This window comes from Coffea arabica, chromosome 6c (assembly GCF_036785885.1).
Source record: "Coffea arabica cultivar ET-39 chromosome 6c, Coffea Arabica ET-39 HiFi, whole genome shotgun sequence".
In the NCBI taxonomy this organism is placed as follows: domain Eukaryota; kingdom Viridiplantae; phylum Streptophyta; class Magnoliopsida; order Gentianales; family Rubiaceae; genus Coffea; species Coffea arabica.
The window spans coordinates 56,775,626-56,791,345 of NC_092320.1; the positions used below are offsets into that span (position 1 = coordinate 56,775,626).

The 15,720-nt window shown below is 32.9% G+C and overlaps 1 protein-coding gene across 1 annotated transcript; it reads left to right on the plus strand.

Annotated features, from left to right (window-relative positions):
* Positions 1 to 2,095: 2,095 nt before the first annotated feature.
* LOC113692582 (glycosyltransferase BC10) lies at positions 2,096 to 11,073 on the plus strand. Its single transcript, XM_027211002.2, has 11 exons — positions 2,096 to 2,244; positions 3,364 to 3,888; positions 5,012 to 5,110; positions 6,339 to 6,439; positions 6,532 to 6,603; positions 6,826 to 6,916; positions 7,398 to 7,478; positions 10,143 to 10,202; positions 10,324 to 10,446; positions 10,620 to 10,658; positions 10,742 to 11,073. The coding sequence occupies exons 2-11, from the start codon at positions 3,505 to 3,507 to the stop codon at positions 10,868 to 10,870; spliced, it is 1,179 nt and encodes a 392-aa protein (XP_027066803.1). The 5' UTR covers positions 2,096 to 2,244; positions 3,364 to 3,504; the 3' UTR covers positions 10,871 to 11,073.
* The last annotated feature ends 4,647 nt before the right edge of the window (positions 11,074 to 15,720 follow it).

Below are 15,720 nucleotides of genomic sequence, written 5' to 3' on the forward strand. Positions count from 1 at the left end.
GTCACTCTAGCCCTTTTCTTTCTTATAGTATTTTTTTTTCTTTTCAATAAAAATTAATTTGTCATTTGAAATTTTGAGAAATTTATGAATGTAAAATTATGTAGATGTGTTGGTTTTTGGTAATTGTGTATAACTATGGATAGTTACTAACATGACTAAATTTCTAATAAAACTAAAATAAAAAATATTTTGAAAGTATATTTATAAGGTATGCTTTAAAAATGTGATGTATTAAATTTTCACTTCCAATATGACCATTTTTGGACTACATCTTCACTTTCCTTACATAGTATATGGAAAGAGATATCAGTACTGTCATAGCAATCTTCCATAATACCTTTGGCTAAAAATAGTAATATGATTTTTACCAAAGCCATGATTCAATGAGTGGGTAATAATACTCTACAATTGAATATAAAGTTGTCACTATCTATTAAAAGCAAAGTTAATGTTACAAGGAAACACACACATCCTCTACTCAATATGGAAAAGGAAATGAAAACTCTTTTGGTTAATGCATAAATAATTAGCTAAGAAAAAGTTTGGTGTAATGGTAAGAAAAAAGTTTAATACGAATTATGAGAAAATACATTAATAATGTTGCATTTATTGAACTATTATATTTTCTATATAAAATTTTAGCATTTTTAAGTAAATCAGTAATACAGAAAACTTCTAATAATTGGATCAATTTATCAAAAAAATTGATAATGTTGTCACGTTCCTTATTACTCTGTGTATATGTGTGTGTATATATATATATATATATATAATTTCTATAATCTTATAAAGGCTCCTTGTAATAATTGTGGTAATAATAAGATTTACTATAAGCAAAAATATGAACAATCAACATTTGTACACAATTGTAAAGATAGTCTCTTAGTGGGAACATTTGGAATTCCCATCAGTTGAATGGTCTATATTCCACATGATTCCACTCGTAGACCAAAAAGTGTATCTCCTCATGCCCCTCCAACACCAAATAACAAAAACCAAAGAAAGCGAAAACTGAAATTGAAACTTCCATCAACAGGCCCTTAACGACTCTCTTCACGCGCTTCTTTATGCACTTGGATCACCTCTCCTCCCATTCGTCTAATTTCTATTCATTAATTATTCGAAGTAATCATAACTCATAAATAGTAGTAAATTCCTTTTTTTTTTTTTTTTACATGTTGGACAAGTGGAATTGCTAAAAAAAAAAAAATGTAGGATTGCTAAAAATATAATATAACACAAGTATATGCAATGCCAGAAAATATAACTAAAGACCTTTTGCACTTTACTAGCTGCTAAACTTGTTGTCATTGTATCGTATTTTTAAACCAAAACGGACCAAATGTTAAATAACATCTATAATCAAAATTACATCATTAAAAAAAATTTAGATAACTACACATTTTTAAATAATGTCATTAGGAAAAATTAGACGACTACGGTAAGAAAACCAATAAATTCTATTTAGTAAATGCTGAATCAATTCTCCATTTAGTACCATGTTAAGAAAGTGATTAAGAGAAAGTACTTAGTGGATTAGGGATTGGAAGGGAATTAGGGAGGGGGAAGGGAGCGAGAGAGGAATAATAAAAGTATTTTTAGAAAATAATACAGTGTTAAAAAAATATTCATTCGTGTAAAATTCAACTCAACTGATTGTAACATTAATCAAGTAACTATAACACAATAACATTTCTCGCTATAATCAAATTTAAAATTAATTAATTCTTTTCTACTCGTACTATATGGAGTTTTTTGTTTCAACCAAAAAATAAAAAATCTCAAAATTTAATGCTTGAAAATAGTGCGCCTAAAATAGATCGCCGGCTAATATGTTCCATTGTCCTTGGACTCGAACGACGCCATCATCCATATAACGTTCAATTCCTACTCCAAAATTTTCCCCATCCAAACACCTCATCTCTCCCCATACCTCTTACCACGCTCTCTCTTTCTATTCTCTCCAAATTAAGGCACACAAAAAAAAAAAAGAAAAAAACACGCAGAACACACACTGCCCAATTAGCCAATCATCTCTCAGCAAATTATACATCATCCCCATCTTCAAATATTATACTGATATAAATACGTAAAAAAAGAAAAAAGCGTGCAAAAAATAAGCCAAATATATTCGTTAAATTGGCTCTAACTCGTCCCTTCGTTTTGCCCTAGATCTCACACTCCCTCGTTGAGAGATCTAAACTTCTTCAGCTATTTGACGTTTTTTTTGTTCCCCTCGATCAGGTATTTTCTCCAATTCTCCTACTGTTTTTTTTCTTGATTTAATTTTACTTGAGTGGAAGTGTTGGATGTTTCCGAATTTTCCGTCAATTTTGATGGGGAAAGTGTGGATGTGATTTGAATTTCATTTGGTTTTTGTGATTTTCTGGAAATTGGTGCTTGGGCGGAGTTTACATTGTGAGATCACGTATACGTGCGTATCGTATATGAGGGATACGTATACGTACTCGAGTATGAGTCGAAAAGTATGAGCAATTGAGCGTGTGTATCTAGGAATTGGGAGAAAAGGGATTGGGTGGATTTCATTTTGGATGGGGCAGGTTTGACTCTTTTTTTTCGTTCTTTTTTTTTTTTTTAAATTCTTTTGGTTCTAGAATGTTGGGAATTGGTAAATCTGTTTTATCTGAGAATGGGGATTTAAATCATAAGTGGGGGAATTTCGGGGCAGCTTCGAAAGGTCGAATCTGTTGAATTTTGTTTGGTTTGACTTTTCAGTTCTTAGTTTTTTCTTTTCCCTTTCCTTTTTTTCTTTCTACCTGTCTCTCTCTCATTTCTTGTGAGGATTCTTGACTTTTCCTGAGCTCAAAGTTGGATGTGATTTGGATTTGATTTTGCCTGTTTGGTAACAAAGTTGGTGGAAGCAGTCAGAATTGGTTGTTATGAAGTAAGAGATTGAATTCGAAGAGTAATTTTAGATTTGGTATGTTCCGCAATTTTAGATGAGGATGAGCATTTTCAAAGGTTTATGGCATAATTAGCATGTGCTGTCTGTGTATCTCAGCAGTTAGATCCTAATCTTATCATTTTGTTCTTTAATTTTTTGTGAATTGGTGAAGGAGGGAGTGGTTTAACTCCTACACTGGAAAATTTTTTCAATTCCCCAAAAGCTAGATGACAGATTTGAGATTTGGGTTTGCCTTTTGCGTACATGATATTAACACCTTGAACTGGTAGTGTTGTTGAATGTTAGGATTTTAATTTTTGCAGATCTATAATTTTTTTTTATGTACAACCAATTATTATGGCATATTTAATCTTGGCGTAATCAATTTGAACTGAATTCTATTGCTGTAAGATTGCATAAAGTTTCTTGAGCTTTATTAGATTCTCTTCACTTTGCAGGTTCAGTCTTGTCCTGTATCACAGTTGTCAAAGGACCCCTTAGGTTGCTAGGTAGGTAATCAAAGGGTGCCGTAGATTGGACGCTGTTTCAGGATTAAAGAACTATTTTTGGAAGATAGACTTGTGATGCACTATTTCTAGATGAAGTCAGCTCAGGCGTGGCGTGGGGGCATGAAGGACATGCAGATATTGCCAGCGCCTCGCCACCGTGCCCACTTGAAGAAGCCAACATGGATAATAGTGTTGGTTTCTTTAGTCAGTATGTTCTTAGTTTGCGCTTATGTTTATCCACCTCACAACTCTGCAGCATGCTATGTGTTTTCATCTCATGGTTGCAAGGGGCTTTCAAATTGGCTTCCACCTGCTCCTGCTAGAGAACTGACAGATGACGAGATTGCTTCTCGTGTTGTAATTAAAGACATTCTTAATACGCCTCGTACTGTATCCAAGAGCCCTAAAATTGCATTCTTGTTCCTGACCCCTGGTCCATTACCCTTTGAGAGACTGTGGGATAAATTTTTTCAGGTATCTGCATAACCTTTACAATTACTCATATTTTTCTGTAGAGTATTTACTGTTCTGTTTACCCATTCAAATTATTTCCTTTACTTTGCAATTACGTCTTTTTTGTCTTTTCAGAAACTGACATCAAAGCTTATATTTATCTCAAAATTTTACATTGCTTTATGTTTATGTACATGATAGAGTCCCATCTACTTGAGGGGTTGTTATATTTTAGTTGGTCTTTAGTTGAAGGATTGTCCAAGTTTTAGTTTGTAAGCTTAATGCTTTCCTTAACTATTAGCATAATGCAGTAGAACATGTTCAAAAGTGGTTCACTCTGTGTGAAGGATGGAGACGTTTCCCCAAGTTTTATGTTAACACCCCAAGAGTGGTAAAAATGAAAGGCAAAAGTTAGCCTACATCAGTATATGCTTTGTAATTTTGGCTGGAAAAGTTGGCAAAAATCAGAAGTACCTATAGAATAAAGGCTTATGTGGCTTTGAGATATAGGGATTTTCTTCTGTGCAACATGTAAATGAATCTGAATATTCATGGCAGTTTTGCTTCACATTTGGAAAGATAGAATACCACATGATTGTTTGATTGCGATTTTTATTGACTTGTGTGTCTGGTATGCTTCATACCTTTTTTGGTATTTTGTTGAGCATAGTGGCTTTGTGGTGTTGGAGGTATGAACTCTTGAAGTTAAGATATAGAAATGGTTTTGTGTTTCTTATTTTTGACATTTATGGTATTTCTTTATACTTCAAACATGTTGATAGGTTATAAAATTAGGTCATTAATACACCAATGTTGACTTTACAAAAGTACATAGCCTTTCTGAAAGGTTGAATGCATAGAAATTCAAGAATGAGGCATCTTTTGGTCAAAATGTAAAACTGAAGACTTGCTAAGTAACCAAAACGTTGCACAAAAACTTTGAGAACTAAAACTTTTAGCTTGGTTTAGACCAATTACTGTTGCTCTTTTGAAGCAAGATGAATTTGGTTCTTTGGTGGATACCAAGAAGTTTACTTCTTAGTTTTAATCCTTCATGTCATGAAGAATGTTTTGCAATGTTGAATCAAAAAATATATATATTCATACAAGGTATGTGATGAAGTTCCTGAACTTCTTTTGCCAGGGCAATGAAGGTAGATTCTCTGTCTATGTGCATGCTTCCAAGGACAAACCACTACATTTCAGCCGTTACTTTATTAACCGTGAAATCCGAAGTGATAAGGTCATATATTCTGTGCCAAATCTTAATTTAGCAATATTCTTTTGCAGCATGGGTCAATCATTCCTGCTTTGAAGTTTATCTTCAATTCTTCACTAAATTACATTTCTTCAATGTACTTCTTCCAGTCAGCTAATTGTTATAATCATGATTGTTGACATCCATTTATGGTTTTACATTCATAAATTATGAGTTTGCTTAGGATGAATAGCAATTTTGTTTGTGGTGAATAACTGTTTAATGTGTTGCTAGCTAAATTGTGTATGAAACAGTCCTTTTGACAGACCAAATAAGAAAGGAAAGCGGGGGCAGGGACAAATTTGTCAATTTTAGTTTCCTTCTGCTGGTAATAATTTTAATCATCTGTTGGGGCTGGCAGATGGATTACTATGTTAATCATAGTATATTAATTCACCATGAAGGCTCTGGTTTTGTTCTTATATGTCAAGAAGAAAAAGGAAAATAAGGAAAGAAGAAGGAAGAAGACATGAATGATGGTGAGATGGTATGGACTATTTAATGGCTCGATGACATTGTAGGAAAAATTTCTTTTGGATTATGAAAAAGAGAGACTAAGGGAAGCACTTTATTGTTGAAATATACATGCAGTCTGGAGGTTAAAACTGGAATATTGACAATAAGTCATTCATCTTCTGACTCAAACAGTTTATCGAGTCTTTTTTTTAAATCTTTTTCTTTTTCTTTTGGCTGGGAGTGAGGTGGGAGAAGGGGAAATGATGGTGGACTCTGGAATCTAGGTTGAATGATGCACTATTTTATTTGTTTATACTTATACTTCCCGCTTTCTATTAGTGAAAGAAACACTGAAATGAGTTTATAAATCTTCAAATTAGTTGTAGTCAATTTTCATGTACATGCAGAACGAAGAATCTGATTGAATTGGTCATCATCCATGTAAATAAAATTTTAATTCTCCCATGACTTGAAAGGAATTGTTGTCCATACCTGAAGCCAAAACTGCTGAGTCTGTAGTTGGTCTTTCTTGTGCCTCTTGTATCTAACTTGCCAAAGAAAGTTCTGTTGTGCTGTTTTAAGCTAGCGTGCAGTATGCATTTCTAGTATCTTTTATTTTTCTGATACTATTATTATGAATTGTCATTTTATTCTTGTTGTGTGAAGAAGCAAATTTCTAGTATATTTATCATTATAGAAACCGTATCATGCCTTTTCTTGAGTAGCTAAGTTAGGGAATTGGTGGATTTTTCTGCAGGTTGTTTGGGGAAAAATCTCCATGGTGGATGCAGAGAGACGTCTTTTGTCAAATGCACTTCAAGATCCCGATAACCACCATTTTGTGTTGCTGTCAGAGAGGTGGCTTGATGATAAAATACTACTTTTCTTGCTGAATTTTGAGTACCAACCTCTTATTTTCATTTGCTGACCAAGACTTATCCTGAATGCAGTTGTATACCATTGCGGAATTTTGATTTTGTGTACAACTATCTGATGTACACAAATGTCAGTTTCGTTGACAGGTAAGCCTAAGTTCGTGCACAGTGGCATCCTATGAATTAGTATCTTGGTTATATGATTTCTTTTTGCTTTTTTCTTCTCCTGGAGTGGAAACTGAACTGTGCTTAAAGCTTTCTTTTCAATTGTCTTTGTTTTAAAGCAAAGGATATTAAGTTATCTAATACTGAGAGTAATTTCCATCTGTCTGTCTTCTGTTCTGAGAGTAAGTTATAATTTTTTTTCAGCTTTGAGGATCCTGGACCGCATGGAAGTGGCAGGTACTCTGAGCATATGTTACCGGAAGTTGAGAAAAAAGACTTCAGAAAGGGTGCACAGGTATAAAAATTGAGTAAGAAGGTTCTTTGTTTCCTAAAAAAGTGTGCAAGGATGGAAGGACATTAAACTGTGTAGAATTTTGTCTTCACTGCTGGAAGAACTCTGTGAAGCAGAATGAACCGGTGCACTTTACGCTTGAATTTTGTTCCTTAAGCCCATATGCCCAATCCTTTGAATCCAAAGAATACCATAGAAGAAAGTAACACATCCCATCTTCCACATCTGGGAGTGTAATGGAATAAGTCTTTACCACAAATTAGGAAAAATACATTAAGCTAAAAAAATATACTGCTAAATGTTCTGCTCTGCATGAACTAATTGTGTTGGAAAAGATGCTCTCTAGTCATGCTTTGAATCTGTATAGAGTCCTAGAAGTTTAATTTTGAGGAGTTGGTGATGTGATATTAGACATATTGAGCTGTTTCTGTCTATTTGAAGCTATTCAATATCTTTTAATGTGTATCATTTCCGATATTTGCAGTGGTTCACAATGAAGCGACAGCATGCTGTCATAATCATGGCTGACAGTCTATACTACACAAAGTTCCGGGATTACTGTAAGGTAGTTTTATTTTTAATCCTGATCATTGGAGAATTGGAATTTATATGCTTTGTCATCAGATTTGCAGTTTATTCTATCGCATTTGCTTCCAATTTTTTTGTTATTCTGAACAATTTCTTTAACTCTTTTTGGGGTAAAATCTTTTCTAGTTACCAATAGTTTTGTTGTCCGGTTACTGTGAATGCTTGTTGGCTCTTTGATGTGATGTATTATAGTGTATTAGCTGCAATGTTTATGTAGCATGGTGCTATATTGATCATCATGTGATTGCAAAATTGAATTATTAGTGGTATCAGCAGAGTCCAATAAATGCAGTGTTATATAAGACGTCTCACCTGAGATTTGAACCAGTACATATGCACCTGCTGAAATTTTCATACAGTTTTCTTTGCGTCTCCAATATCAAGCTTGATTTACTCTAAAAGTTAGGTGGTGTGATCAAAACTCCGCCAGTGTTATGGTAACATTGCCGGTCCCAAGCCCGGATAAAGGAGGAGGGGTTTAGGTTCCTTATCGGGTCCTAATGTTTTCTCTAATGTTTTATGTCATAATTGTATATCATCTACTGCCTTAAGAACATACTTGCATAGGATCTGCCAAGAGTGTAAAACTGCAGATTTATTTTTGATGCATGTTTGTGGACTGGTTGTTGATTTACTAGAATAACAAGAGGATAGAATTGCATGTGACATTTTATACTTAGTCCTTTGCCATTGAATTCTAAACTTTCTTTCTCACTTGCTTTCTGCTGGTTCATATTTTTGTGCAGCCACCGTGGTGGTGGTGGGTATTATCATTTTGCTCTTTGAGTTTACAATAGAGTGGCAAAATAACATGTCTCCACTGTTGTTTAATTAATAGTAAACATAGTTGGGCGGCTTTTTTTTCCCCCCTTTGGATGTTAGTGATCCAAGTGACGCTTTGTCTAAATTCTCCCGAGTTTTAAGGAACTTTGATGTGGCTGAATGGTTACAACAGAAAATTTTAAAGTTCTCCAATGTCTCATTACTTATCATCTAAGAGAAGTAGGTATTTTTAATGTTTTAAAATTGTTCACCACCCACTTCCCTCTTCTTGTGCATAGTGATCATGGATAAGATCAAAGTGAAATTTGGAACCTCAGTTCAAAATTTAGCATACAAATAGAGGATGCCAAGTGTGATTTGAAACCTTTGGATAGTGGGGCAAATGGCTGTCATAAATGAAGTCAACAATTTATAGCTTAAGTTTTGATGGTTGTATGGAAAAGCAAAAAATGAGTTTATTTTCCTAGTGGTACTTTTTGTTATCCTAATAGAACAGGGGTACAATCTTTGTCCTTCCCCTTTTGTGGGTGGCTTTGGTGGGGTGTGGGGAATAGAGTAGTGGGAATCTTACAAAGTTTAGAGGGTGGAAATGTGAGCCATATTCAAGAAGTTGGGAGGTTCATGAGCTAAGTCATAATTTCTTCAAAGTTGTGCACCTTCAACATAATGTGGCTCTGCCAGTTATGAAAATAGACATTGCTATTATCATGATGGGTTTTACCATTGATATATTCTATTGCAGTGTTTTTGTTCTCTCATGTGTAGTATCTCTCGTGTCATTTGGTTGCTGAGAAGATCAATATCTCATTGATTTTCAACAAATTGAGCCCAAATTTGTGCTTGTCATGCCCTTGGCTGGTACTGGAATCCTGTTGGTGGACCTCGATTTAGTAACCAATGTAGCTAGGGCAGTTGTCCAAAATTGACTTCATATTAAATTTGCATGTATAGAAGCTCACTCTCCCCACTTGGTCTTTAAATTCTCTTAAAGACCCATCTTGCGTTATTCTGTTAAAACTAGGTTGTAGACATGAAATATCATATTCCTCACCGCTTTTCCATCTTGTATCATTCTGTTAGAACTAGGTTGTAGACATTAAATATCATATTCCTTGCCCCTTTTCCAATACCATACTAAACTGTTTCCTCCCCAAATTTTCCAATATAGTATGTGCGTATATTTTTGCCTACTACCACTACGTTATTTCTACTATATTTAGATTATTTGAAGAAGTTTAATGTGTAATATTTTCTATTCGGAAAACTTTAATGCCATAGAAATCTAACTGGGGAAAAGATGCATTTGACATTTTTTTGTTGTTAGGATTTGGAATTGTCTACGCCTTGCTAAGAATATTAGGTACATCTGGTATATATGCATCTCGTAGCTAAAACTGATGCTTTAATTATCACTTCTAAATTTAAATGAGTTTAAATTCAGTTCAGACTTGAGGATGGGCTGCTAAAAGGAAGTTGTGTTGCGTCCTCTCTACAGTATAGTACCCCAGCATCCTTTGATGAGAAAATAATTTGTTATATGGTTAGCAAAACCTTGTACTAGACAGGTTTTCTATGTAGTACACTAAATATAATCTGCTTCAACTAGACTTGAGAGATTATTGAAGTGTTGATGAAATTAAGTCACTGTCTTGCTTGTGGTCTTCTGGTCAGGGATTTGCACAAAGAAGTCTATGTTTCTTAAATTCTTCATATCCTGCCTTGGAGCTGGCCCATTTATAAACACACAGTGATGATCAGAGTTGTTTTCAATGAGCTGAAATGTTCAGTGAAACTGGATTTTACTTTTGAACTTGGTTGACTGCACTGGTTTTTAACATTTGTTTTTCTGGTTTAACAGCCAGGCATGGATGGGAAGAACTGCTATTCGGATGAACACTATCTACCAACATTCTTCCATGTATGAATATTTATGTCGTCGTTTAACTGATTTTACCTTGTGTGATTTTTCTGCAATTCCAGCCTCCTCTTTTTGTGTAATAAGTTAATGTTCTCTTTTTTATCTTGTCTTGGAAATTCAGATGCTTGATCCAGCTGGAATAGCAAATTGGTCTGTAACACATGTTGACTGGTCTGAGGGGAAGTGGCATCCCAAGTCATACAGGGCTCGGGATGTTACATATGAGCTTATAAAAAATATTACGGTATTCTTGGACTCCTATTGCTTTGCACCATCTGGACATTTTTCTGAGGATACTTGTTTTGAAAATGTTTTCTTTGAAAGGGTGGTTATTATAAATTTTCATTGCTTGTTAGTAGCTAATTCATTTCAATGACTCATCAATGTGGAGTAACGCAGCTTCTTATTCTGTTGCAGTCTATTACAGAAAGTATCCATGTCACAAGTGATGAAAGGGTATGTATTTACTTGTCAATCTATGCTCTAATGCTCTCTGGTTTGGTTAGCTATTCATTCTTACCTTCCTTTGATATTTGCAGAAGGAAATTCAGATTCGACAATGCTTGTGGAACGGAAATGAAAAGCCGTGCTACTTGTTTGCAAGGAAATTCTTACCAGATACGCTAGATAAATTGCTGCATCTTTTTCCAAACTATACAAGGATTTGAGAGGGTTGATACGGCTATCTTAATTCTTTGGTCGATCCAACAGTTGCATTCGACCCCCCTTTGTCTCCATTTATCCTGTGGCTTTCGGTGTTGTAAAGTGCCTCTCATTGTACAAGAACTGAATGCTCCCCAACCTGGCTTCTTTTTGTGAGCAAGGGCGACTGGCACAGCAGTTAAAGACTGATCTCTAATCAGTACGTGGAAGGTAATGCCTTGCTGCTAGTGTTACTTTCTTGGGGATGGATGACCCACTGTTTATTCTTTTGTCAATTTTGGGCTATTTACAGTAGATTTGGGACGACAAATTTTGGGGATATATTGCAACGCTTGTATGATTTGACCTTTGTAGAAGTAGCAAATGTTAAGTTGCAATTACGGTCCCAGTAGTAGTACATTTTGATAAATTTTCCTTGGTTTCTGTTTTAGTTGTTTCCTACTTTCTCAACAAAGTTCCCAGAAGCAGGAATATGGTACCTCGAACAGAGTTGATGCATGTAACAGGATCTCTAAGTTCGTAAAATTTCTTTCTTTCTTTTTTTTTTTTTTGTTGTTACATATTACATTTTAGAAAATTGACCAAGTGTATCTCTAGTCCACTTGCTTTTTGTACATTATTTTCCTTTCTATTTAAGCATCTGCTGGTTCGATACTAATATCTATGCATTGATATTCCCTATTCATTTTTACTTTTCATCTTTTGGTCGGTTTTTAATAGTTTTTTTGCTTCTCGTAATTCTTGGCATTAGCTAGACGGTTTGCTTTCATACATGTATTCTCTATATTTTAGTATTATTTTTCGCACGTAATATGCTGCCAAATGGTTTCAAATTGTTCACAGAAGCAACTTAAAACACCACTATAAGCTCTCAATGCGGTAAGCGTCCAAGAAGACGATTACATGCTCGTTTACTTAACAGTAAATTTTATATATATTGATAATATATACATTATTACTGATATATATGTAAAAGTTATATTTTAAATTTAAAATTTGTATAGTTGTCATGTAAGCAAAGATGATATTGATGAAAGAATTCCTATTGTACACGCATTACACTCAATAAAACTAAGCTTTAATTGCATTGGAATTGAAAATTAATTACACCCTATATTTGTGAAAATTACAAACTGTCCGATGACTAAGAAGTCAAATATGCATGAGTAGCTAAAAGACAATTATGACCCTCGTTGTAGGAAAAAATGTACTATGTATAAAGATTTCTATGGTAATGAACTGTTCCTTTGGTCCCAATTGTATGATGTTTGTGCTCTTTTTTATTTCCCAATCCTACTCTCACAAATTCAAATTTTGAATTTGAATGGTAAAATGTATATGACTAAAAAGAGGGACTATATTGGAAGAGGATATTAAAATGTGTTTTAAATTTCTCAATATGACAAACATTTTGGAATATCTTAAAATGAAAATAATGATACCTGCAATGGGATGGAGAAAGTATATTTTTTCGATTAAATATATATATATATTTTATGAAAAATATTTAATTATCCTAAATCATCACAAGAAGCTAAATGTAGCATACATTTATTAAAAATAATTTAAGTAATTTCAATTTTTCTTAACAATTGAGCGTAAATATGGAACTTTTAGATTTAGTATACTTCACTTCTTTTTTGTCTTCTTCTTTTCTTCTTTATCCTTGTCAACAAATTCTTTTAGCTCTTAAATAATTATTATCATTTTGTTATGTGATATACGTAATTATCAGAAACTATTATCATTGTAAGATTTGTTTAGTAAAAATGATTTATGTAAGTCTTGTTACTATTAACAATTGATGCATTGTAAATAAGAAATTCTTTGATATGAATAGAGGTTGCTTTATATTTTTTAATGTATATGTTTTTTGATTTCTTAAGATAACTTATGATAATTCAATATTTTAGTAAGAAAACAATAGAATGTATTTAACCAATAATGAAATTCTTTTGCATATTATTGTCGAAATTTGTATCTAATAATAAGAATGGAGGAGGTGGAAAAAGAAGTCTAAACTTATTAAAGAAAAGGAGAAGAAGAGGCGACTGCAGGATTGGATTCGGTGGTAAGGTGAGTGAGATTATAAATAGAAGATGCTGAATTCAAAACCTTTCACTTAAAGAAAAAAGATAATAAAAAAAGGAGAAGATCAAGAAAGAGAAAATGAAAAAGGGTATTCAGACAATTTTTCCATAACTTTGGCATTATTGTCCTTTTGCTACCCGTATAAATTTGATTTTTAATCATTAGGGGCAATTTGTCGGTTTTATGAACACTGCATCCATTACAACTTAATTTGTGAAGGGCTAGGGAAAGGTTCGATGCATTGCCTTACTGTATTTTTTTTATATATTAATTATATGTTTCAGGTTCGTTAAGTTTATCATGATGCCATGAATATTAATAAATATTAAGTAATTAAAGCCCTTACTTGATTAAGAAATTCTTCCTACTATTAAGTAATTTGAGGTACTACCTATTTGTTTCTAAGATCTATCTCAAAATGTCAAGAGACATTTGATATGTAATAGTGAGATTCTTGATTCGGCTTTTAATTACAGTTCATCTTCTTTTTTTTTTTTTTGCAATGCTCATATGTCTCGTGAATCGTAAAAAGAAAAAAAAAAGAACATAAAAGAAAAGAAAAAGCTATTATCTCTTTTTACATTGGATAGAACAAAAAGCATGTTTAAGCGTAACTAATACAGTGATCGAATGAATAGTGGAATAATAATTAATGTGAAATTAAAAGGCTTATGCGGATGCTAGGGTATGGCTGATGCCCTAGATAAATAGTTCCAATTTTTTTTTTTTTTTCATTTTCACCCAATGTCCTTCTGATACACTTCTAGTATACCATTTTTTTTTAATAATAAAACATATTTCATTAACGGATTGGTGGAAATTATTCAGCACGATTGATATACATTGTTTCCCTAATGGCAGATAAAAATGCACTAAAATTGTAGATCTACAATTTATTAGAGACAAAAGACCTGAAAAATTAAAAACAGATCTAAAAAGTATCATCAATTTTAAAATCATCTCTTCACATAATAAATTGCTGCAGCCCACTCTGTGCATGTTGCAATTTTCAGATTTGCTAATCAACAGTTGTAAGTTCCAATAAAGATGATGAGATTTACCATCATAGACCCAAATCTGAAATAAATTGAGATCTGACAACCATTTTTGAAGTAAATTCAAATTTAAATAACAAAATAAGGAAAAATAACACAAAATCTCACTAGAAACTCTTAGGAGAACAAAAATTCTCACTAGGAACCCTAGGAGAAATAGAGATCTCCCACTAAGAAAATTTAGGAAAAATTTTATTAGGAAAATAACAAAAACGAAACCTATGGGAGAGAGACCATGGAGACCATGGTGGTCTCACTACCGAAGAGGAAGGGATTCAGAAAAAAAGAGGAGTAGAGAGAAGTTGGAGAAAAGGAGCAGTAGAGAGAAGTTGTTTATAAAAAGAGGTCCTTTTAGACCCCTAATATACCATTTTATAAAGTTCTAATTGGTCAAGAAGAAATAATTCTGTTATAATTTATTTAGAAAATTAGAAATAGACATATTAAGAAGATGGGAACTGGAAACTTTATCCGTTTGGATTAGTTATTTTTGGGGGTGTTTTTGAAAAATTTTACTGTAACAGAGTTTTTAGAATATATTTTGGGATATTTTTAGAAAATATTTTGGAATATTTAAGAGTAATAGAGTTTTTAAATATATTTTGGGATATTTTTTGGATATTAAAAAAATTTAAACTATTTTTTAGAGTACCTTTTAGAGTACTTTTAGTATTTGAAAAACTAGTTTTTGAAGTTTGTTTTCAAATTGAACTTCGAATTGAACTTTTTACAACTTGCTCTTAATGCTTGATTTTTTTTGGTAATTTTAAAAAGAAAATATGATAATAATTTGCAGGAATTACTCTCTCTTTCAAGCTTTTATTTTTTATTAAAAAAAAAACCACATTTGACATGAGAGAATCATTCTCATTTTTCTAAATTGTTGAGACCTGCGAGCTTATGTCGACCTGCACGAAGACTTGTTTTTGCAAATAAGTATACATATATGATGCTATGGTTGGTTAGACCGGAACAATGTATTTTAAGTCACATAATATTAATTGGCAATAAACTAGTTTTAGCAATTAATTTGTGTTTCTCCATTTATTCTCTCTCCGCTTACTCCAAGCAACAGTGCTATATAATGCAAGGAAAGGCACCTTTCCCCTCTCTACACATTCAACCTTCTCTCTACGCTTCTTTCTCTGTCAAGGTTTCCTTTCCTCTTCTTTTGTTCTTCCTTTCTCTTTGTTCTTACTTTTATTTAATAAAGTCTCTTCTACGATATTCTAGTGAGAGTTTTCTTCTCTCCCAAACTACCCTAGTGAGAATTTTTTTTTTCTTGGTGAGGGTTTTATATAGTTTTTATTTATTTATTTATTTTCTTAGATTTAAGAATTTCTTCAGATCCATACGTTAGATTTAAAATTTCTTGAATCTTTCATCAGATCTCAACATTAGTTTTGATCTTGAACTAATTGAATAACAGATCTGCAGGAAAAGACATGCACAGATATCTATGGAGTGGTTCGTTCAATTGGTTAGATTTGATGATTTGTAATTTACAGTGTAATCTTTTATATTTTGCAACTTTGCTAAATCTTATGATTTTTCAAATCTAATATATCGGTGACATGTTCAATGTATTATATGCCATTAATGCAGATTTTTTTGTCAAGCAAATCGTGTTGGACGATTTCCAACTATATTATTAATAATATTGACTTATGTTTTATTAAAAAAAAAAATAATGCCAGCAAATGCAAGAA

Coding starts and splice junctions, on each gene's coding strand:
- LOC113692582 (XM_027211002.2), top strand. CDS start 3,505: ATGAAGTCAGCTCAGGCGTGGCGTGGGGGCATGAAGGACATGCAGATA. Junction 6,917..7,397: donor ACTTCAGAAAGGGTGCACAG/GTATAAAAATTG, acceptor CGATATTTGCAG/TGGTTCACAATGAAGCGACA. Junction 10,659..10,741: donor ATGTCACAAGTGATGAAAGG/GTATGTATTTAC, acceptor TGATATTTGCAG/AAGGAAATTCAGATTCGACA.